Source organism: Pelobates fuscus, chromosome 13 (genome assembly GCF_036172605.1).
Source record: "Pelobates fuscus isolate aPelFus1 chromosome 13, aPelFus1.pri, whole genome shotgun sequence".
NCBI lineage: Eukaryota > Metazoa > Chordata > Amphibia > Anura > Pelobatidae > Pelobates > Pelobates fuscus.
In genome coordinates this window covers 87,564,523-87,589,289 of record NC_086329.1, presented here as the reverse complement: position 1 = coordinate 87,589,289, position 24,767 = coordinate 87,564,523, and the positions used below count along the sequence as shown (strand labels likewise).

At 42.5% G+C, this 24,767-nt stretch overlaps 1 protein-coding gene across 2 annotated transcripts in view; it reads right to left on the bottom strand.

Annotated features, from left to right (window-relative positions):
• The window catches only part of CGN (cingulin), a 49,508-nt gene that overhangs the window by 3,541 nt on the left and 21,200 nt on the right, over positions 1–24,767 (bottom strand). The window contains exons 2-20 of one of the 2 annotated variants that reach the window (XM_063440145.1): positions 21,841–23,006; positions 19,956–20,044; positions 19,763–19,832; positions 19,297–19,392; positions 19,042–19,190; positions 17,676–17,817; positions 17,026–17,238; positions 16,193–16,341; positions 13,053–13,194; positions 8,658–8,870; positions 6,746–6,958; positions 6,331–6,537; positions 5,507–5,764; positions 5,165–5,335; positions 4,807–4,968; positions 4,527–4,616; positions 3,408–3,491; positions 3,147–3,265; positions 376–484 (exon numbers count right to left, since the gene is read on the bottom strand). In XM_063440145.1, coding sequence (XP_063296215.1) covers positions 376–484; positions 3,147–3,265; positions 3,408–3,491; positions 4,527–4,616; positions 4,807–4,968; positions 5,165–5,335; positions 5,507–5,764; positions 6,331–6,537; positions 6,746–6,958; positions 8,658–8,870; positions 13,053–13,194; positions 16,193–16,341; positions 17,026–17,238; positions 17,676–17,817; positions 19,042–19,190; positions 19,297–19,392; positions 19,763–19,832; positions 19,956–20,044; positions 21,841–22,977 — 3,813 coding nt within the window. In that variant the 5' untranslated portion in view covers positions 22,978–23,006. The remainder of the gene's footprint in view (positions 1–375; positions 485–3,146; positions 3,266–3,407; positions 3,492–4,526; positions 4,617–4,806; positions 4,969–5,164; positions 5,336–5,506; positions 5,765–6,330; positions 6,538–6,745; positions 6,959–8,657; positions 8,871–13,052; positions 13,195–16,192; positions 16,342–17,025; positions 17,239–17,675; positions 17,818–19,041; positions 19,191–19,296; positions 19,393–19,762; positions 19,833–19,955; positions 20,045–21,840; positions 23,007–24,767) is intronic. The other variant, XM_063440146.1, reaches the window with a different exon arrangement.

The following is a 24,767-nucleotide window of genomic DNA, read 5'->3' as shown; positions in this document are numbered from 1 at the left end:
AGAAGAAAAACTACCACAACAAGAGGACATAGTCTAAAATTAGAGGGACAAAGGTTTAAAAATAATATCAGGAAGTATTACTTTACTGAGAGGGTAGTGGATGCATGGAATAGCCTTCCAGCTGAAGTGGTAGAGGTTAACACAGTAAAGAAGTTTAAGCATGGGTGGGATAGGCATAAGGCTATCCTAACTATAAGATTAGGCCAGGGACTAATGAAAGTATTTAGAAAACTGGGCAGACTAGATGGGCCGAATGGTTCTTATCTGCCGTCACATTCTATGTTTCTATGTTTCTAGGTGTAAGACAGTAAAAACACAATATAGCTCCTGAGCGACAGTTGTCACTTTTGGCCATTTCATTTATTTATTTTTTACCTGGTCCTTTTGGTCATTAACCTGCAGCCGCTCGTCTTCAAGCTGAATGTTTAATTCCTTCAATTTTCGCTCCAGTTTGCGGTTTGAAGACAACAGGGTGCTCTTTTCCCTAAAACACAAGATATAAAAAAAATTAAATATATATGTATTACACACAAACAAATATACATACATACTTATTATATATATATAATCCTGGAGTCTCTTTAACTTATGACATTAACCTGTGATGTCCTTTACCAAACCACTAAATTTTACATTTATCATATGCAACATATTTTCTTACAGTATGTTGCATATGATAAATGTAAAATTTAGTGGTTTGGTAAAGGACATCACAGGTTAATGTCATTAGTTAAAGAGACTCCAGGATGAGGGGGGGCGGTGCCTGACCGCCGAGCCGGATGGACGTGGGGTACCTCGGCTCCGCTATGAAAATATCACAATCAGGCAAAAATTACCTTTTTTTCCCTGAAACTAATGATCAACAGCCACAAGAAGGCAAAGGGGACACGAGCAACCACTCTCGTTGTCAATATCAGCCCCCGTCTGCCGGTAATGCTGACTGCTGGGATTGAGGCCTGTCATGAGGCTCTGGTGGGAGAAACGGGCGATCTCCCGTTCTTAGTCCGGCAGGACCTCTCGCACGCCTACTGAGGGCCCCGTTTTCTCCCCCGTGGGCCGGGGGGGGGGGGGGTATCCCTGACCCCACCGGAGAGGCAGTGACCGCTTCTACCAACCGGGCGGCGAAATGATCAAACAAGGACCACATGGCAAAATCCAAGATGGCCGCCGCGCCCATTACAAGCCGGAGAACAAGCTCCCATCTACATAATTGGAAGCTACAACTCCCTATGTTACTGGCGGACCTAAGGGGACTTTTCCTGGACTCTCACTCTGCCCACACAAAGAGGAGCAGCGGACACAGCACGCAGGCTTTATTTTGCACCCAAGGCTGATGCTGGCAGAAGCACAAAAGCGAACACACACCTGGCCAGCAAGTACCGAAGCACTCAAGCAACCAGCGGGAAACACAAGGGACTTGATGATGGCCAGGACGCCAGCCGACCCAGCGCAGCTGCAGGAGTAACAAAGCGGCTGCTCACCTTGTATAATGAAAGTCTAGCAGAGCACTGTATATTCTTTAGTTTAGCATTGCCCTTTTAACATCATTTATGATTTTAATACAGTTGAATTTATCACTGCAGAGAAATCACCTAAAAATGTCTAAGTCTAAATATATGCGTTATCTGGCAAGCTCAGTGACTCGCTGCCCCCTGGTGGTTAATTTAAAGCAGTGTGGAGAAATCTATACCGGACGTTATTTTACATAGCCTGTAACTAACTAATCGTATAATAACTACTCAACTAAGCATGTATAGCTCAGCTATAAAAGTTTTATCCACATGTACCAATCCTGTTCTATCTAAAACATTTAAATGTGCTGTTTACTCTGCCATGACATTGTATGACATTGTATAACTTGTACACGCGCTGCAAGCATTTTTAATTACAAGCACAAGAAAAATAAAGAATTGAGAGAAAAAAAGAGACTCCAGGATGATCACACATTCTAACGCGTTAACAAAAAGTTTAAAGATACTCAAGCACATTAATGATATAAGTGTTTCAAATCCTACCATACAATGAAATACCTGAGAATGTATTTCTAATTGCCCTAAGCAGTCCTTTTCCTTTTCCTTTTGAAAATATAACCTGAAACTACTATCTAAAAAGGTGAACCTGCAGAATTGCTGGTCTACTTCTAGAATACATAGCGAGTATGCTAGATTACCTTATCTGTAACATTAATATGCTTGGAGATTGGAGTGTCATTTAAATATATATATATATATATATCTATATCCTCATACAGCATTGCATGGTGTACACAGCACCGTGAAGCAGGAGATACACTATGGCAGTAAATATGTAAATGGTGCAGTAGGGCAATACAATCAGTGCAGGGTTATGTTGGGAGGTGAAAGCATTGGGTGAGCATACCTCCCAAATGCCCCTATTTAGTGCCCAGTTCCCTCTGCCCCTCGATCCTATTTTCCCTCTTTTCTAAGAGACCCATATTGTTGGTGTGTCTTAGTGTATAACAGAGCTCAACAGTAATAATACCCACGGTAATATTTAAGCTACAATAAATGTGTTTAGAATACATTGTTTTTGTTTTAAATTACATTTTAGTTGTATAAATTGCCATTAGTAAATTACCTAAAATTTCTCAGAACAGGACGCCCCTGATCACACCCCTAAAATGAAAGTGTCCCTCTTTGTCCATTTAAAATGTTGGGAGGTATGCAACAGGGACGTAAAAACTGCATGGGTTGAAGCAGGACAGTAAACACAGTGTGCAGCATTGCACAGGAGTTACAAAATAACAGGGAAAAGAAAGCCATTAAATTAAAGAATGAGAACAATTAGACTCAGAAGAATCATGCAGCCTTTTCATATAAATCAGCAAGGTTTATAAACGAACAACCCACTAAAGAAGAAGAAATCTAAAAGGCTTTCCCTACTTTATATACCCTAAGTGCCTTTTAATACGTTTGCATTTGCAATGCTGCCTTGGAGGCAACTAGGTTAGTCTTACAGCAATTGAACCTTGTCCCCCAGAACACTTCTCATTTTTAAAGGCATTTTAATTAATGGAATATTTGAGTGCAGCTTTTACACTTAACTTGAATGCCAGATTGGTCTCTTCTACAGACATTATGTAATGTAAGCGGATCAACATAAAAGTGATATGTGACACGGTTTACCTCTCCTCGGATTGCAGTCTTTCCTGTATATCCTGCAGCTTTGCTTCCAGCTGAGTGACATTGGCACTTGGTTTCTGCTGGCCCTCATTGCTAGCCAATCGGCTCTTCAGATCTTTGTTCTGAATAAGAACAAGGACAGAGGTTATTAGAACAATGATGAAATGTGGGATAAATCAGGCTATCAAGGGGAATGGTTGATGAAAAGAACATTAGTGGAACACGGAGATGGACACATTCCAATATAGACCATGATAATATCACCTGTCTCTCCAAGGATATCTTGTCACACTCCAGGTCCTGCCGTGTGGACCTCTCCTGCATCAACTCTGCTCGCAATTGGTCCATCTGAAAGGAGAAAAGATTTAAAAAGCTGGTGAAGTCTGAAAGACAAAGAACAAAATGTAAGAAACAGAGTGGCATATGGACAAAAATACAAAAAACCAAGGTGACAGTAAATTATTTACAATTTCCCCCATTACGACTGAGCACTTTCCATTTTTTTGGGTGTGATCACCAAATTCACAGAGCAAGCCACTGAACGTGTTAAAATGCAACATCATAAGATAACAGTAGTGTGAGGAAGATATGAGAATTTCTGAACATTCAGAACATTTCTTAGGGATGTAAACTAGTTCAGAAAAACATGGGAATTGTAAAAACATAATACTGAATTATATTACCGGTATATTGAAAAAAATAAAAGGCATTGTTCTTTTTTAAAGAAGCACTGTCAAACCATTTCTTCGTGAAATTCCAATTTTAACTGTGTTGGAATTGCACTGAAATTCGAACCCAGTCCAGAGCTATACAAAGACAAGGTAGGGACTATATATACATATTTCCTTCGTCTGACTTGGCTCCATCTATGCGATGCTTGAGTAAACAGCAGCGATGGCAGCTAATGGAGCTGCTGAAGAGGACCTGCTGGAACAAGATTTCCCGTGAGGGAAAGGTTTGAATAAAAAGCTCACCTTCACTTGCCCTCCCCAGTCCCACAGCTTTGATGTCACCATTGGGGGTCTCTGCGAATTCAGAAAACTCCCCAGGCAGTGACAGTGCTGCTTAAGTTATATCAGTAGGTGCCTCAGTGACATAAGCCAGAGATGTACCACACCAATAGTATAGACCCTTGAACCTACCATCTGCAAAGCTGTGAAAAAACAATATGCCTATTGTTCCTATAAATAATAGAGGTTATACTCTAGCACACCATCGGATATAAAAGGAAGGTGAAATTATTTTTTTTTTTTTTTAAGTGCATGCTAAAAGACTGCACTCTGGGGGTCGCCACTCGCTGTACTATCCATGTATTATACTAATCCAATTTCTGTCTACATCCACAAAGTATAGTTCAAATCCTGGAAAGGGGTAGAAGTTTACTTGATCTCTGCTGCGGTTAACCCGATCTGTAAGTAGTTCCACTGTATTCCTTTCTTCATCCAATTCCGACTCGAGACGCTTCATCTTGTCCTGCAAAACAGATGTTTGAGCATTTCCACCAACACTTAATTGGGATGAGTATATAAAAAGCAATTACCGAGTCATTCAGATTTACATTGATTTATAAAAAAAATCCAAAAATATAGGAGGGGCCTATAAAAATAATTAGACATGCACTCAAAAACTCATTCCAATGAAAAACTGAAAAGAAGTTACTAACCTCTAGCACCTTGACCTGCCTAGAACGGTCATCCTGGACCCGCTTCTTGGACTCAATGTCTTCCTCCAGACTCTGAAGCCGCTTAGCAACCAACTCTTTGTCTAATATGGCAGTTTCAGTATCGGCTAGGCTTTCCTGCAAAGCCTGCTTCAGTTTCTGTACCTGGACATACAGACAGACTGGGATCAAACTATGGCAGTTTGGAATATATATTTTAATATTGCTCTTCCTGTTGATGCATATAGTAACTAAGTGACACAAGAAGGCTGCTACACACACCAAGACAACTCTAACCATCAATCTACACAGCGCATTAATTCTTGGAAGTGTCCTCACTCTTTCATCTTTGGGTCCTTACCTCCTCCTGCAGACGGGTAGTATTAATTTGGACCCGTTCTACCTCGGCTGACTTCTCCTTAGCTTGTTTCTGTGCCTCACTGATCTCTTTACGAGATTTTTCTTTATACTCTTCCAATTGGGCCTGAAGCACCTGCAGAGATCCACGAGACTCCGTAGACATGGTGTCAAGCTGTAAGACAAGGCATTGCACGTCAGAAAATCTAATTTGTAGTTTTCTTTCTACCATGTACTCACAACGTATGTGATGAGCCATTCGTTTCGCACTAAGCACATTACAAAAATGAAGCTTTGTGCATTTTATTTATTATTTTAAATACTATATAGACAAACTGCTGCGCACCTCTCTGGTAAGTTTGTCCATAGATTTGTCTAATAGACGCTTCTGTTCCTCCAACTCATTCTTGGTCTTCTTTAGCTGGTCTTTCTGCTTCATTTCTTCCTGGTAGCACTCCTGAAGCTCATCATACTCCAATGTCAGTCGTCTCAGACTCCTCTGAGACTCCTCCAGCTTTGTCTCCAGATCCCGCCTTACCATCGCAAACTCCTGTCCCTGGTCTGTGGCTTCTCCCAGGGATTCTTCCATTTGCTGGCGATCAGCCTAAGAGAGCAACAAAGAATGTAAAATACAATCATTACATCCCAAAAATAAACTCAACTTTGTCATGCATGCTATAATATTTACATAAATATGGTGTTAATAACCATCTATTCTAAGGCCTAATCATTCAACTTAATGCATATCATATTTATATTAAAAGCTTATGTTGAAGGGTTACTCCAGTTAGTTTCTGCATTTTTTTTTAAAAGGTTGATAATAGACCAATTAAATAATTTTAATTAAATAGCATTAGATGTCTCTACCCCCACCACCAGAATACCTGGAAGCCAGCACTAGGCTAAGTTCTCCTCAATCTGTGTTGTCCACCCCCCACCCAACACAGACAGAGTTCGGGACTGCCCAAGACATGTATCTGTGGTACAACTAGATCCAGGCACAAAAGTGAGGATATCACTGTACAGGCAGCAATTCAAGGATAAATCACTTCACATACAGAGTTATTGCTCCATAACCACTTCTAAAAGCAGATGTGGTCATGGAGGCTGGAGTAACTGTTAACATAATGTACACAAAAAAAAAAAAAAAAAAATCGCCATTACACAAACCTCAAGTCTGCTGATCTTGTCCTTGAGTCGAGTCTCTGCACGTTGAAGATCATCACAGAATGTGTTCAGCTCTTTAATCTGAGCCTCCAGGCCCAAAATCTTCCTCCTGAGGTCATCATTCTCGTCCCTACTCTCTTGAAGAGTGCTCTCAATAATTTTTCGCAAGCGCTCAGACTCCGCCTTCTCATTCTCCAGCTTTTTGATAGTCTAAAAGAGATTGGGGAAAACAGAATAAAATAAAAAAAAAAATGCCATCAACACCAACAGTGTCTGTACATACCCATTTCAGGAACCATTCCATTCCATGATCAGGATATCCATTTCCATGTACCAAATACCAACCCCTACCTTTTGCTTGAGTTCTAGTTGAGGCCATGTGGAATAATACTTCTGTACCATGTGCTGTACCACTCACCTGAAGCAAATCCTCATAGTCCTTTTTGAGTTTCAGATTCCCTTTCTGGAGTTGTTCACGCAGTCGCTCTGTCTCACGATCACGATCAGAAACCTCCTCCTTCAGCGCTCCTTTCAGAGCAGACAGCTCTTTCTCTCGCAAATGCAGGTCAACCTCCTGTCTCTGCTTCTCCACAGAGAGCTGCTTTACCTGTTCCTGAACTCGCTGCAGATCCTGCAAGATGGATTTAATGGAGATAACCTTCACTAACAGTGTTTCTTTTACACCTCTTGGTGTACAAGACATGTAAATCAGTAGAATTTCTGCAAGAACATTGAATGCAACAAATAATGGCTACATCGGCACTGTGCCTAAACTAGCGTGACCTGTGTTGATAGGTTTGATTTAGTATGCACTCACAAAAACACGTTGCAAGATATCTAGCCAATTAAACTTTCACAATGACAACTAAATTCAATGCAGATATTGATTTCTGTCCTCTGGCTGGCTATGATTTCTATATGTACTTCAACAATTCAACAAGAGAAGTCTAGGAGATCTGTGTACTGGATGTCGGTGGGTTGTATTTGTACTCTGTGAGGAACATAATCTTAGTCTTCTGGATGGCAGTGGCTTGTATTTATACTTTAATAAGCTGTGGACATCATCAGGCAGCCTAGGAGATCTAAACAAGGGACAAGCTCTGTGTTCGGTCTTCAATGAGTGTTGGATTATTTCAGTAAGTCTCGATCTAGCTTGATTCTCCTAAACGGATTATTATTTGCATGGCATCTCTCACAGCAGAATATCCGCTATAATGGACAAGGCAGTGTTTATATTGCTTCTGCCAGCAATGTTGTTGATCATGGGATTTTTACCAATAAATGCAGCATTTGTGGAATAATCTTGCAAATATAGTTTTCAGTGATTCATGGATGGGAAGGAGTCCATCATTTCAGTTTAACCACTCTTGTAAATTTGGTGCCATTATACATTGTAATGAAAACTTTATTAGGCTCCAAAATATTCTTAGGGAAAATACACACAGGAGTTTCAAAGTTAAAAAATACAGAAATAAAAAAAAAAAAAATTGTAATTGGCAGTGACCTTTTGTCACGGGTCCAAAGTACACATTGTACATTTACGTCTGGTAAACTGAACAGCATTGCTTGAATAGTTTAATCTGCTTACTTTTAAAAGTGCAAGTGTTAGACCTCACTTATCCGCTTGGATACCATTTACCCAGCAGGTGACTCACTGCACAATGTATATGCTTAATATAAGAGTTTCCTATCCTTGCTAGAGATTAAAACCACTAGACTGATCAAAATTAGCCCAATGTCAGGCTTTCATAATGCATAAACATTCTCCTCTTAGAACGATGATGGGAATCTGTGTGACCAAAGGGACAGTTTCTGGTTTAAAACTATTTGAGAGAGGCTGCATTTTGGCCTTGATTGAATTAGTTTCACTTACAACAGACCACACAGGGTCGTAGTAAGGACAGTCAAATAGCTATCCAAATCATTTAAAAACAATAATCAGAGTTAGATACAAGCTTGCTGTATTTTTCCATAATAAAATATAGTAATCTTTTTAAGGCTACTAAAGAAAGCATGTCAGATCTGTCAAAATAACCTGATTGCACAACATACTATAGAAACTCCCAAATCCTTCCTTTGCTAGAGATCTTTTCAATTGATCTTTCAATATAAACAATCGGGTTCCCACTTTGGGTAGGAAAAAACATTTTTTTGGTCTGGCATCTAACTTTGGGCCTGGATTCTACTTTTTAGGAAAATACTCCCCTCCTCTAACCCGGATAGAACCTCTGGCTCAAAAATACATACTCCAATATCTTCTCTGATGTTTTTTGCCAAGTTAAAATATATACAGCCTCTTCACATCAATGTACTAGAATAGAGCCCCCTACCCTGAGCAGGTCATCATAGTCCTTTCTGATCTGTTCGTTCTCCCTTTGGAACTGTTCCCGCAGAGTCTCTTTATCTCGGTCGTGTTCAGACACTTCATCCTTTAAGGCACCTTTTACAGCATACAACTCCCTCTCTCGTTGGTGGAGGTCATCCTCAAATCTCTGCTTATCCATTGATAGCTTCTTCACCTGGTCCTGAGCATGCTGCAGCTCCTGCAAGTTGGATAGCCGAAAAAATTAGATAAAATGCAGCAAGGGCCTGGCAGCCATCCTGTACAGATGCCATCTAAGCTTGCTCTCCCAAACCCAGAGACAATCTGCTGAAAATCTCCCTCACCAAGCTCCATCTACCCTCCAAAAGCACTTGGCACCTACCAGCGACACATACCGCACCGATTGATGCCTTTCTTCCAGGCACCCAAGCAGCCTAAACACAGGCGGAAATCCACGGCCTACCGCGCAACACCACTCCTGGGCCTTGAGGCCAACCTCGTCTCTCCCCCCCCCCCCCCCCCAATTTGGATGAAGGTACGACTACAATGGGCCACCGCTCAAAAAAAACCAAAACCGGCCCCTACACACAAGGCAGGGATATTGGGCACACGCCACACACCTCCTCGCCAGCAATCCGGCCTCCGATCCGGACAGGGGCGAACCCGCCGCCACAACGGCTCCCCCGGCGGAACACTTACTACCGCCTGAATCCCAAGATGACTCAGCCCCCACCACTAAAGGGAACCTAAAAGCACTCCTAATTAATATACAAAAACTGCTGGCAGCTGATGTCGCGATGATCAAAGCAGACATAAAACATGGAACAGACCGTGTCAGAATTGCAGAGGCAGACATCACACACGTCCAAGACGAGGATTCCACCCTCAAAGACTCCGTCCAACGAATTCAAACAGAGCAACAGAGCAACAGTGCTACCCGCTCAAATTATGTCTATAGAGGATAAACAACGCCTGACACACATTAAAATCCGGGGTGTACCCACCACAGTCTCTACTGAGGAATTTCCACACTACACTTGGCGGCTGCTCTCCACAATATTACCCCAGGCAACCACCAAGAAAATCGTCCTGGGCGGGATCTACCAAGTCACAGGTTCAGTCCTTATTTCGCCCAGCACACCCAGAGATGTCATCCTGCGCAGCATAACGATACATAACAAAATACAAATAATGACAGCCCTAAAAGGTTAAACACCGCTGGCCTTTGAAGGCTCCCAGCTCTTATTCTTTCAGGACCTTACTAGAGCCACATTACTGAGGCGTAAAACCTTTGGACCAGTGACAGCATCACTACGTACAGCTGGAATAGCCTACAGGTGGGGGCACACTGGCTCACTGCTCGTCCATCACAATGGGACTGCTCATAACCTCACAACTCTGTCTGGAGCACCTGCTTTCCTAACTGCAACAGGACTACAACCCTCGCAACTCCCCTCCACACCTGCAAGTCACACTGAGAACTGGGAACCAGATGACGGCCCCACGCCTGCCCAGCTGACACGGGATCCACAGACTCTAAACACTTGACCAAGGACTGAGCCTAAAAAAAAATCAACACCCACAACACAGTTATAGCTGTCCAATTGATGACCAAGACTTTTACGTTGTTTGGTTATGATCTCCTTGATTACCTATACCCGTGTTCAATCTCACGCATGCAACTCTTCTTCCTTATGTGTTTTTTCTTATTATTACTGTTATTATTTTTATAAGCACTACTACTATTTACACGAGGTATCCACACGCACAACAAGGCCAAACAGACCCCTACGACCGATAAAATGATGGCACCTACCCTAGATACAACCCTCCGCCCCCCCAAGGTAAGGGGTAACAGATAAGATGCCACATGACGTACCACGTACTCCAGAGTTACACACACACCTGACAATCCACCATATCTAAAACTAATAGGGGCTCCGTAGACACGTATACACAGGCATCCGAAACCACACGCCTGATCCAAAATTGCAACATGCATACACATGCTCTTACACACTCTGCTCTGTCGTAACCAGAACTAATGAGCATTTCCACACCCTCAAACTTGGAGTATCCCAGGGGACTAGCACACAACCTACCACACCTGATACTAATAGCTCAACCCAGAGTTTGTTACCTCACCTGTTTGATATGAGAAAAAGTGCTTTAAATCCTCCTGTTAATGTTATTCTATATATGATGTTAACCACAACGTAAGGGGACAGGGTCTGGCTACTGGGCCGACCGGACGTGTGTTGAATGTGCTCCAGTGCCTGGCACCTTAAACTCGACGATAATTTTAAGCAAAACACTTACCTGGACGCACAGTTCTCCTAAGCTTGTTCCAGAAACGATGGTGCGGGGGATACCCCTCAGCGGTCCTCTCTGCTACAGAAAACCCTGACTTGAGGCTTTGTGGCCTACCTGCTCTGCCAGGCGGTGAGACACCCACTGAGTGCTACTCTACCCCCCCCCCCGGCTGCAACATCCAAGATGGCGGATGAGCTCCTTGCACAAGGGCGCAAACTGCACAGGCCGGAGACGACCTTACCGGGCTCAATAGACAAAATGCTACAATGCCTGGAGAGGGTACTCGAGAGGTTCTGGAAAAAGATTGAAGCCCGAATGCTGCCTACAGAGCCCCAGCAACAAGGGGACCAGCGTAATGATGGGAATAACGAAAACCGCAAAACCCCTAAGGGCAAAGCACCCCCGAAAGCACGCAAGAAACCTGCCTCAAACAGGTCAGGGAGGAAATCTGCCTTAAAGGGAATCTCCTTTGCCAAGAAAACGATCTGTTTTCCTGGCACTGGATGGTTCCTCTCCCTCCCACCCCCCCAATCCTCAGGTACTGAAGGGGTGAAAACCCCTTCAGTCACTTACCTGAGGCAGCGACTATGTCCCTCGCCGCTGTCTCCTCCTCCGCGACGCTCCGCCTCTCCATTGCGTCGGCCGGTGGGCGAGACTGATCCCGCCCACCGGCCGAGGAGACCTAATGCGCATGCATTAACCCTGAGCATGAGTTAACTCTGCAAAGTAATTGTTGCAGTTTATAAAAAACTGCAATAATTACACTTGCAGGGTTAGGAGTAGTGGTGGTTGGCACCCAGACCACTCCAATGGGCAGAAGTGGTCTGGGTGCCTGGAGTGTCCCTTTAACCGCCACTGCACAGAACAGACAGCAACAACGGAAATTCTGCATTAGCGGTGGGCAGCAAACCACCTGAAGCCCCCACAATCTCCTGGCACAGAGTGACTTGGCACCTCACAGAATCCGGGACTCGATCACAGAAGCACACCTGCTCTCAAGCCTGGAGAAACCATGCTGACACATCAACGCACCTCCTGCAAGCAGCAAAATCCAGAGACTCACCAGCTTTGCGGAGTAGAGGCATCGGCTGACAGACATGCCACCCCAACACATCACTCGCACGCCTAAAGGACATAGTTCTCTATCCTGCAATCAGCACCAGGTTGCTCCATTATGCCCTTCCACAGCTGTGAGCCAACTTCATGTTATGTAATTGTACAGTGTATCATTTTATATTGTTTTCCGTTAGAGCTTAAGCTATCTTGGCTCCTTAGCCGCATACATACGCTAACCTACACAGAGGTGCTCTAGGGGTTAAATACATTAGCAAAGCTACACAGGCTCACCTAAATGGTCCTCCCCAGAACACACAGCAGACCATTATGTTTAATATGTTATAGCCTGCTTACACTTGAGAGGGGCCACACATATCGCTATAAATATATATTAGCCTGTACCGTTCAGACTTAATACACCACAAGCATGTTCCACAAGCTGTTTAATTTTTACTGTTTAACTTTTACTGTAAAGACCTAATCATTACGTTAAGCTTTGTTTAATTCTCTTAAAAATGAGCAAAGGCTCATGCCACTATCCAACCCGTAGGCATCTATACCCAAACGCTGTTGTGGCGTCCTGACAAAGCTATGTACCTACATGCACAATAAAATAAATAAATTTTAAAAACCCACAATGTAACGCAAGAACTATACCTAAACAATGCTCCATTAATGTCGATGTTAACATGACGAACCAAGCACGAAAAATAAAGAATTATTTTTTTTTTTTTAAATGCAGCAAGACTGAGCAGTGAAATCCAGGTTATGGAATTTGCCAATAGAAAATGTCCTGGAATAGCCAACATGTCTGACATAGTGCATAATATTAATGATGGAGTGGGAATTAAAGGACAAAGTGGTCACAGAGAGAGCCCATTGCTGTGCTCAGACAGGGGTCATATAATTAACAAAATGTCAATTTTACCAGAGACGTACATACACATATTTACTTACATTGCTCTTCATGTATTATTAACAACGTGCAGAATACATAACGACTACAGGCTCCGTAAGCAGTTTATACACAAACCTTTCTAATGGTTTCAACTTCTCCACGGTCAATAGATCCCTTCTTGGCCTGATCGAGCTCTGACTGCAGTAGAGAGAATCGTTCCTTCGTCTCATTCAACTCATCTTCAAACTCTTCCTTCTCCAGCTTAATCTGCAGCAGCCTGAATACAGATTGCAGATGTGGTTTTAATTCTCTAACTCATGTAGATAAAATTGTAAAAAAAAAAAAAAAAAAAATTACGAGTGTGTAACAAGTGCCCTCACTATGCATCATCAATAGTACAGGATTAGTGGTCACTGGGACTGGACATCAAGATGTGGACATTGTTCTTAGGTTTTACCAACAATGTCCAGATTTTGAAATTTTACCACCAAATCAGAATTAATGCAGACTGGATTTCCGCCATCATCGCTGAAATCGGGAACCAAATTTTGGAGATGTAGAACTGAACGCGCACAGTAAATAAATAAAATAGGGAGGGTCTGAGCCTAACTGCCAAACTGACCAGATGCGTCTAGCGAGAGCTCCTGCGCCTGGCTCCAATTATCAGGGAATACGTCCGGGCACCTTCCTCGTTTTGGCCGCAGCTTGCTTTAATCTTGTTGGGGAGACGACGATGCACCCGGCAAACCCTTCCACGGGCTTCCCGGACGCTGACCTGACTCACACAAAGCTTGTGGCCTAGTCGGGACAGGCCAAGGAGAGGTGGCCGCTCCCCAGCTACAGACTGACTTTTGTCTATGGCAGTCTCCCCCCTCCCCGCCGGCAGGGGTTATCCTGTTCCCCATTGAGCAGCTCAACTCACCCTAAGCGACCACAAATTCGACTCAAAACACAGAGCTCTCCATCAAAATGACAGACGTTCCATCTTCCGAGCATCGGATGCAGCCATGTACATAAGCTAGGCACACCTTGACGAAATCTTCGCTCGCTTCTGGTCACAACTGGAGGCTCCAGTGGCAGCCACACCAGCTCAGAGCTGGGAAAATGATCGCAGAAGTGAGTGGTGTGGGGCACGTTGGCCCCCTCCGGGCGCAGTTTCCTCCCGAGCTATGGAGTCTCCTAAACTTTGCCCGCCTGGACTGAGAACCGCCAGGGATCTGCTCTTATTGCATCCACCACAGAGGCAAGACACCGTGTGCCGCAGGCGGCGCCTTACCAACCGGAGCTTCTGCCGCATCCTGTTTGGGAGGGACTTTGACTCTGTTGCAAATACTTGGTACTATGATGCAGGCTCTCAACATGGCCTGGGGCTGGAGGGACACTACAGTTCACCCCCTGCCTTGCATCACCTCAGAGCAGCCTCCACAGCTTCCGAGTCTTGGAATTGGCTGAGGCAGAACTTTCCATCCTGGGTTCCTAACCAATAGCACACATCTGGCCGACATCCTCTCCCATTCCATTGCCTCTATTTTAATTTTTACAGAGCTCTAATTTACTATTTAATTTACCTATTTGATTTATGCAATACTGGTGGGAACTAGATTCATCCAAATTGTTTGCTCTACCTGCATTACTGTACTCTAATACTTACTCTTGTCTTGCTCCTATGTATTCAATGGTCATATTCATTCTGGCTCTATGTCTAATGTTCGCTAAATTTAACAGTATGCAATGAGATGGTGGCAAAAATTTTCGGAAATGGTGCATCACCATGTTTCTGCAATTCACCTTGCATAACACATTCTATGCCAGTCTAGTTCTAGTTGCTAGTGCTCATTTGCTAGGGAGATTAGACCCAGACGACTCTCTCACGCATCCGCTAGTAGAATTAACATGACATAGTTAGCTCTAATCACTCAGTGGTTTAGCCTCAGATTGCCACCTAGAATTCTAGGCTCCAGCTTTTAAAGCCTGTATTACAACACACAATTAATATGCAGTGTAACATGATGCCGGTATTGCCTTGAAATTCCTTACAACTAGACAGACACATCACTGCTAACACTAGCCAACACTAGCCAACACTAGCCAACACGAGCCAACACGAGCCAACACGAGCCAACACGAGCCAACACGAGCCAACACGAGCCAACACGAGCCAACACGAGCCAACACGAGCCAACACGAGCCAACACGAGCCAACACGAGCCAACACGAGCCAACACGAGCCAACACTAGTAGTTTAACCTGCATTGTTATCTCACGTAATATATGAAAAGAGGCTGTTCTACGCTGGAGTTTAAGTAACTTATATACCTTGTCTACCATGTGTTTATATGCTCTAACTTCCTGTGTTAAATGCCTCAATAAAAACAAAGATTGACAACAACAAAAAAATTTTTTTAAATAGAATATGCAGCGGTCTTTACAAAATGCTGCCATTAGCATCCTTTGATAACACTGTGGTAGAAAGGGTTAATTCCTTACAGAGATGTTCAATATACCCCAACAATTAAAACATTTACGTAACAATATAATTAATGTTACTATTAAATTCACAATTTTGTTAAATTGTATTTATTACTTACATATACCATTTGCCTGCTGGATACTTGAATACTGTGTGGTCACACTTTGTCCATGGATACCAAACATACCAAGTTTCTACCAGGCTCCAATGCCAATCTGAACATCACTTCCCAAATGGCTATATCTGCCTTCACTTTAGACATGTGAGGTTTAGTTTTTAAATTCTGTAATTTCTGAGGGATTACACCACTTTAGTGATTTCTAGCAATTCACACAGACTATGAAATTGTGTATTTGTGTGCGTCACAAGTACCCTTAAGAACTAATGCAAAGTTTTCCATCCTAGTTCACCACCCTATCTTACTCTCCCTTGCTATTTTCATTTTCTCACATCCAGTCTTTTCTGTATCTATCATTCTCTTGCTGTGCCTATCTCTGTTTCACCCCCTCCCCCATGAATAAAGGAATGCACTGGATATCCTGGTTGCAGCTCAGTTACTAAGAAGAACCTGGAACATAAGGACAGCACAGTGACCTGCACCGGCTAGAGGAGCGGATAAAATAGTGGATGTCAGTTAGGCAGAAGTTCTTTCCATTTCCCTATTGTCCACAACCTTGTACTATTGATGATGGGGGGGACACACCCCAGGATACTGTAAGACAGAACTGAGATCTAAAATGGCTTTCATTTTGTGCCAAGCCCCTCCAGCTAACATACGTTTCCTTTAGGACAGATCAATACTCACTCTTGTTTGGCAGTGCGAAGCTCTTCTTTATTCTTCTGAAACATTTCTTTCCATTGGTTTATCTCGTCACTGCTCTCGTCCAGTTCCCGCTGCAGATTGCGCACCACCTGGTTTATCTTCTGACGTTCTGACTCCAAACTCACCTGATCCTGAGCAAAGGGAAGTGTTTGAGTAGACAGAAATTAAATTTTTTTAAGAGAAGTTTATCTGCTGTAGCCATATCAGCTGCAACAATGAGAAAACAGTAACAGAGTAATAAAAGTGAGAGGACAAGTGAAGCACGCAAAGCTTTTAGTGTGTTAAGTTCTTGCACATCTTGAAATAAGTCAAAGCTCTAACCTACTTCAGCTATCCAAGCTGCAATTTACAAGCTTGTTGGGCTTAACTTGATGGAAAATGTATTGGTGTTTGGAGAGGATAAACTCATTTATGAATCCCTGTATTTGAACATTTAAAAGTTAACTTAGTTCTTGCATTACCTAGAACCTCGGGAATGGTGACCTGCTGGTGGGTTCTAGATCTTCAAAGCTCTAGATCTTCAAAATTCTAGATGCTGCTAATGTGACCGTTTATAACACTATATGCAGAATAATAGGACTTATTTATTAGGGACTTTTTGAACAGGCATTTAAACCTCAAACAATTATTCTGCTTAAAGTAAATTGATACATTATGAAGGTGTGGAGATATACTGAGGTGGGATACTGGACAGAGATTGAGAACGGTCATGCACCACTCAGACTCCCATCCTTTACTAAACAGTATATCCAGAACAACACCATTTATGATCTGCTAATCTCTATGTGACAGATTGGTTAGTGCCTTTCTGGTACCTGGGACACATTTTCCATGTTCTTTCTTAGCTGCTGTATATCGTTCTGGTACTGCTGTCTGACACGGTCTAATTCTTTGTCATGATTTGCTACTTCTTCTTTGAGTGCTCCCTTCAGGGCTGTCAGCTCGCGTTCCCTCTGTCTCAGCAGCTCTTCCTGTTTCTGCCGGAGTTGTATCACATCATCTAGCTCATCTTGGGTCTCGTGTAGCTCCTGCAGGTGCGCAGCGAATGTGTGAGGAGGCAGAGAGGCTGTGAGGACCTCTTCTATAAATATTTACCCAAAAACTGCATTCTCTCTGACACTATTACATGGCTAGTATACTGCAAGTAAGAAATAATTTAAAATGAAACCTTTTTCAGTCACTGAGTCGAATAACCAAGAGTTTATTGCAGAATACTCTTCATCTGAAAGAACTATACTGAAAATAATACAACAGAATTAAGTGTAAACTCCAGTGAGGTTTTTCACCAACATCTAAATCTCCTGACCAATACATCTTCTTGGTATACGGTATAAAACGCATCAGAGGAGTTTTAATCCCCACCACATGCAGCACTAAGTGCAGAAGCGGAAGCATTGCCATCAAGCTAACTACGCTGGGGAGTAGCTTGGGAGACAGTTTAGGGAGAATATGTCAGGTTTGTTACCTTAAGCAATGCGTGCTTATCTCCGGATTCTCCTCCCTTCGTCCTAAGTCGAGAAACCTCCTCCTTTGCATCCAATAGCTGGTCTTCTAATGATCGCAGTTTTGTTTCAGCCTGTTCCTTGCTCATTCGTACTTCCATCAATCTATACATGGGGAGACACAGGTTGAGAGTGACAGAGTGTGTGAAGGCTCTGCGCATTCATACCAGCTGTGAAGATGGCACCATTATTGAAACGGTTACGTAGCTTGGGAGAATCTCTCTTGTAAATGGGAGAACCTTCACCATAGGTTTTTCTAATTACAGATATTGCACCTTGGCCCATACACATTACAGAAAGCAACCATATAACCGTACCTAAATCTCAAACACTACTTTGACAATGGGCTAGCAACCATTAGTAGTTTAAGAGGAGAGACATTGGATTTTATTGAAATATAAAAATCATTGCTTTATTGGTTATAAAGTACGAACTTGCAAATTACCACCTCATATTGATGGTAATAAGGGTAACAAAGATACAGAATGTGTCTATTATAGAATAGTGTAAGCAAGATTGCAATGGATCGGCGGCCAGGCTGCCAGGGACAGAGCCCATCTCTGCTAAACAGTGAGTAAACCACAAACTCTAGACACCATAAGCACTTCAACCTGTTGATGTGATTATGGTTCCTACAGTGTTCTTTTAAAGGGTTAGCCCGCTGTAGTAGTTCTGAAGGAGTACCCTGGTCCTGTTAACCAGTAATTGGGCAAATTGTTTTGCAACAGCTTTCCCCTGTTATCTGTGTCGCTCTGGGCCCCAAACAGCTGCAGAAGTTGGATGTATATGCCTTCACAATGCCAATGAATGCAACTCTGCACATAGAAATGACAGCCCAATCATATTGCCAAAGTGATCAAAAGGGTTAAACTGTGTGTTCAGGGTTTCATAATGAAACACTGCACAAACAAATTCAGACACTATGCCAACTTCAGATGACTTGGCACCTGCTGCGTGCCGGCGTCCTGTAATCGCAGAGCTGCAGAAGCTGGATGCTGATCCTGTAGGACCCCAATGACCCTCTGTGTTTGAAATATGCACAGAATGGACATTTGCTAGCTTGGAACTCTTGTTCATTTTAATATTATCTGTTGGTTTCTCACAGCACACTAAGTTTCTTCTTTATACAGACATACTGCACTCTTGCAGTCTACATAACTGCACATTTGTATGGACAGACAAGCAACCTTCAAACTAAACTCTTCTGGAAAGTAACTGTTTTGCTGTAATATGAAAAGTCAAAGAGAAGCCATTTTAGGTTTCACGTTCACATAAAATAAATCTGAGCTTCCTGCTCGGTTAATGAATATATAGTGGATATCCGCTTACTCCTGAGAAATGACATTCAGCTCAATCTTTTTCTTCTCGAATAGGTCCTTCAGTCTGGAGCATTCTTCCTCTTTCTCCTCCAGCTGAATCTCTAGTCTCTGCAGACCAGGCTTGGGACGGTCTTGAGAAGTTTCCAATTTTATCCTTTGCTACAAAACAAATATAATGATTAGTCACACTCTTTCTTTACAATACAGGCTCTCATCAACCTTGACAACAATGAGAGGTCTATAATTTAACAAATGAAACTCTCACCGTCCTCTCATTGTCCAACTGTCGTTGGAGATCAGAGATCTTCCTCTCAAGCTCCTTCTGATTTACCAGAGTCCTAGAATCCTCACTTGGGGAAGCCTAAATTGACATCAAAAGTGCAGATTACAAGGGGAACCAAAAAACAAAGGAGAGTCTCTACCTTTCCAAAAATATTTTTGTGTGTTTTCATTACTCTAACCCGTGTATGCAGACCCCATTGCTGCATAGAACATCCAATGTTTGTGCCATTTAACATGGTCACCAATGATACAATTAGCAGATGGCAGTACATTAGAGAGGATCGAATATAACAAGAAAAAAAATATATATAAACAGTCAACCACAAATATGGAACATTGTGTCAGAATTCAGGAAATAAATTACAAAACCTTCATCTGAAAAAGACAGGATGCAGTCAACGAAACTAGACCACTTACGCAATACAAAATCTCTCCTCTTTAAGACTCACCTGGAAAGACTGAAACTTCTCTAGAATAAGATTGGTCTTCCTTCGTTGCATAGTGTCACTGTCACTTGACCTTCAAAAATATTCAAATATGTCAATAAAATAATGATACTGCAAATATATAAAGTCACATATTAATCGGGTAAATATATTTAGAAATATTATTTGTTAAGGTTTTGGCACAAGTACCACTCACCCATCTCTCAATATGTTGTATATCAACTCCCAGTTTGGGTCTTTTCCATCAGATTGCTGATCCCTCAGAAGATCTGGGGTGCTCTTCAACTGAGGAGAATGGAATATTTACAAGTTTGAAGACAGTCTTTCCAAAATATAACAGTTAAAGGGATACTATAGGCATCAAAGAAACTTTATCTTAAAGGAACACTATAGGTTCAGGAATATAAAATGGGTATTCCTGACCTTATTGTGTTAAAAAAAAATATGCTAGGTGAACTCTCCTCCTTTCCCCCCCCTTAAATAAATCATAACATTAACCTTAATTCCAGTGTTGCACGGGTCTGCTGGTGCTGGCCCTGCCTCTGTTCCGCCTCCTTGGCTGAAATCATCAGAATTGACATTCCAAGAGAAAAGCATTAGATTGGCTGAGATTGTCAATTCAGATGATCTCAGCCAAGGAGGCAGGACAGAGCCAAATGCCACCCTGGCCAATCCGCATCTTCTCATTGAGATGCATTGAATCAATGCATCTCTACAGGGAAGCTTCAATGTCTCCATGCAGAGCGTGGATATGCTGAAGGTCCGTGCTGCAGGTTGTGCAACACTTCTAGTCGCCGCCTAATTGCCTACCACTGGAGTTGTCCCTAGGGAGCAATGTAAAATGTCTGCAGGGACAGGCTATAAGCACCATAACTACATTAATCTGTAGTTGTGCTGGTGACTATAGTGTCCTTTTAATGAAGCAGTTTTAGTGTGTAGTTCATGCCTCTGCAGTCTCACTGCTCTGACATTTTGTTATTTCACTTTAGTCCTAGCCACACCTCGCAAGGCTGTGACTGGCAGCATGTATTAAGAAATGGTTTCATTTTCAATCAATTGTTAACTTGTTTTATAAGTTTTTATCCCCTGCTCTCTTAATTTAACTTAATTAAACAAGAGGCTCTAGAAGGCCATCAACAGAGCAGGAGATAAATTCTAGACTGTGCAATAAAAGAAACATGAATATCTAGGTTCCTTTTCATGAAGTGTGTAGGAAGGCTGTGTAAGTCACATGCAGGGAAGCGTGGCTTGGGCTGTTTAAACAAAGTGATTTAACTGGGGTAATAGCGGCCATTCTGAGGTCAAGAAAGATTGTGTTCCTAGTTTGTTGAAAAATTGGAAGCGCTTCAAACTGAGTTTCTTTCTTTCTTTCGGTTCAACAGTAAAAACAAACGTGAGAAAGGCTGAACTCAATGGACACAAGTCTCTTTTCAGCTATGTAACTCCTCAATGGCAGAGAACTGAGCAGTAAGACTGCAGATCTAAACACCAAAACTGCTTAATTGAGCTAAAGTTGTTTTGGTGCCTATTGTATCCATTTAGGTTGACCACTGAGACTTCATGGTATATTTTTGTAATATTCTTCTGCAAGTTCTTGATTTCTATTTTTTACAACACAGTTACACCACCCTCCCCCCCCCCCATCATCAGAAGCACAATATATGACCTAAACCCACCAATACATTAATTGGGTATGCGCAATGCTATACTCCACCAAATGGCCAAAGCCCTTCCTCCAGAACTACCCCGTCTTCCAGAAAAAGCATAAACAGGAATATAAAACATATGCAAGACTAGGTAACAACACTGTTGATATTAGAAACAAGACTACTTGCCTGTAACCCCACTTTCAAGAGGTACATACAGCTCACTCAGGGTTACACACACATCTTCCCCTTCCTTATAGATTAACAGAGGGCTAAATAACCATTACCCCTTATTACATTTCCCGTGCAGTATGCTCAGGACGCCACACATTCAGGACCCCAAACACACGAACACAAACACAACCACTTTTCTGTGCATCACACGCAGAACTAACGGATTTCACAGACAGATTTTTTTTATGTGAAGGAAAATACCTGGAACTCAGATTGGATAGTTCTTTGCTGTCTTTGTGTTACTGGCTCTTCTAAGGTCTGGGCCAACCATTCTTTGGTCTGTCTTGCCTTGTTGACATCATCCTTCTCCAGAACCTGCTTGGATCGACTTCCAGTGTTTGGAGGCTCTGCTCTTGTCTGGGTCATATTCTGTTGACTACGCTCTGAAGGTAGGTCCCTAGAATCATTGGCATCCTGGTAAGATTTTCTCCCATCCAAGCTCTGCGAACGTTTCCTTTCATCCTTAAGAGCTTGGCTCCTTCGTGCCGTCCTACCCCTTAGCTGTCCTTTTCCATCAAATTTACTGATCAGTGAATCCACAGAACTCAAGGGTTTTGTGTCTATATCATCACTAGGTTGTGTTGGTGAAGAGGAAGAAGGAAAGCCATTGTTCTCCAATGAAGATTTTTTGACAATGGAGGTAGGCTGCTGATTGTTCACCGTGGACCTAAATCCACTTGTTTGTTCACCATTTTCTTTCCTCCTCAGGCTGCTGCGGTTGCTGGATAATTGGGAGTAAGTCGTGTCAATAGTGGAGGACCGTTCACTATAATGACGTTCAGAATCATATGGTTCATCAATATCAGGATCACATAAAGAGCTATGTGACTGGGACCTCCTTAGCTCCTCTGTGCGTTTGGGAATCAGTTGACGGGGTCTTGATGAGACTCCCTCATTTCCTCTGGACCTGCTGCGGTGCTTGGAGCTCTGCTCTTCATCTGAAGTGCTGCTGTACTGTGAACTACTCTGCACATAGCCTCTGTTTGCATAGGGATTTTCTGGAAGCTCAGTCTCTGAGCCTAGAGATCGCACTGTATGGCTAGCCTTTGAAGTAATGCCCTGGTAATCATGTGCGGTATTCTGATAATTGTTTCCATATGTGTCCTGGGATTTAATCTGCACCCCATAGGAAGATTTGGCCTGGTCCCCACTGTTCAGGACAACAAAAGGTTGTCCATCAATTCCCTGGACACGTATAGCAACTCCATATGATTCCTGTTTTGGCCTCCTGCTTCGTGGCTTCTTGTTCTCCTTCAGATTATCGATAAAACGGATTTGGACACCCTGGTCCATATGAATATGCTGGTCAGCCATCTCGCCATGAAAGTGTCTTTCCATTCACAAATGTCAAATGGTTATCACCTTTCCTACAAAAAGAATTGGAACAGGATGAGTTTCAGGCAGATACTTCAGAAAGTGGGGTTGGGAAATACAATTTCTGGGATTAGTTTTTTTTTTTTTTTTTTTTTAAGAGAACAGAAAAGAAGGATAACAAGATTTCATTATTTTATTTTTTAAATTAGCAAACTGAGTAGTATGAATGAATTGTTTTGTTAATACAGAATGCTAGTTTTACTAAGATTACTCACACAGTTAGTAATGGCCCATATTGTTAGGTTTCCCGTGTAAGGACAAGACTTTAAGCTCTCCATCACATGACCTTTAACCCCTTAAGGACCAAACTTCTGGAATAAAAGGGAATCATGACATGTCACACATGTCATGTGTCATTAAGGGGTTAAAAGGCAATTCTGTTGAACAAGTGGAATACCAGGCATTGTGTCTTGTGGTTGATTAGACACACAAGATTGTGACCGCAGGTAAGACCACACTGTCATCACTCTACTCTGCAGTAATATCTCAATCTTTTCAAGATTAAGTTTGGCATTTCTCGTGCTGTTATTTTCCTGCTATCTCTGCTGAGCAGCCATGTTATGAAAGACAATCTTGGATGTCAGAAGGGTAATTAAAATTAGGAGCACAGACTAAGCGGGGACACAGATCTATAATGAGATGTTTCTCGACAGACAGTGTGTAACCCAACATCAGGCAATAAAGCCAAGGCTAAATCTTCTGTAGTTGCAGGATGATTCTGCCAACAGATTGGACTCTTTCTGGGAAGATATGGCTCCATTTGGATAAGTACTTAAAAGTATTCATCTTTGTACTGAAACAAACAGTAAACACGCTCCACTGCCAAACCAGATACAATTCTGTGGTTAATTTAAATTAAGGATACAGCTTGAGGTTACACGCAGATCTGCTATAAACACAACCGCTGCGGTCAGAAGCAGCCCTTACGTTTTATGGGGTTGTTAGCACATCACCCAACGGAAACATATCAGACTGGGCAGTAGCACACTGCAGAGAAGCTGGGAGAAAGCCATCAGAGGTTTGACAGTCGTGTAGTACAAACGAGGCAGTGGCAGAAAACTAGCCAAGAATGAACAGTAGCATGTTACAAAACAGGCAGCTGGGAGAAACTAATCAAATACAAGCAGACAGGGATTCCCAGAGAGAAATAAGATCACGGCTGGTGTACCAGCTATTCACCCAAGAAGGAATGCCAGTATATTAGATCTCTGGCTATGTATTACGTCCCTTGCTATAACAGTCAAGAGAATTATAAAGAGTTGGTGAGTTAACGCAGAACAGAACAAGCTTTAATTTTCTCCTTCCCACCCAGTTATTGTACACCACTCGAAAGATTCAGATTAATAACTTGAAATGGCCAAATCAATTTATAAGAAGCAGAGCCCTTTAAAACTTGCTTTTGCCAAGTGAAGGCGCTCTTACTACTGCCAACTATGTCCTACTTTAAAGCCTTTTACTTCAGTGACTAGATGGCTTATGGGTAACCATCATTACTCATTCTAACAAATAATGTACCGCAACTTGTCCACTGTAACTCTCCCTGACAACCTGTATTCCACCATAACCTCCACCAACTTCCCCTACTTTATTTGCTCTGTCAGCCCAGGCTCTTCATCTTCCACCTTCATTCCTCCTACCAGACCTATTGCCCCTGCTATCCTACAGTCTCCCATCTCATCTTTTCTGCAATCACCTTCTTCAACCTTTATTCTGGAATTCCCAACTTTTTTTCCCCCCTCATGTGTTGCAGTTAA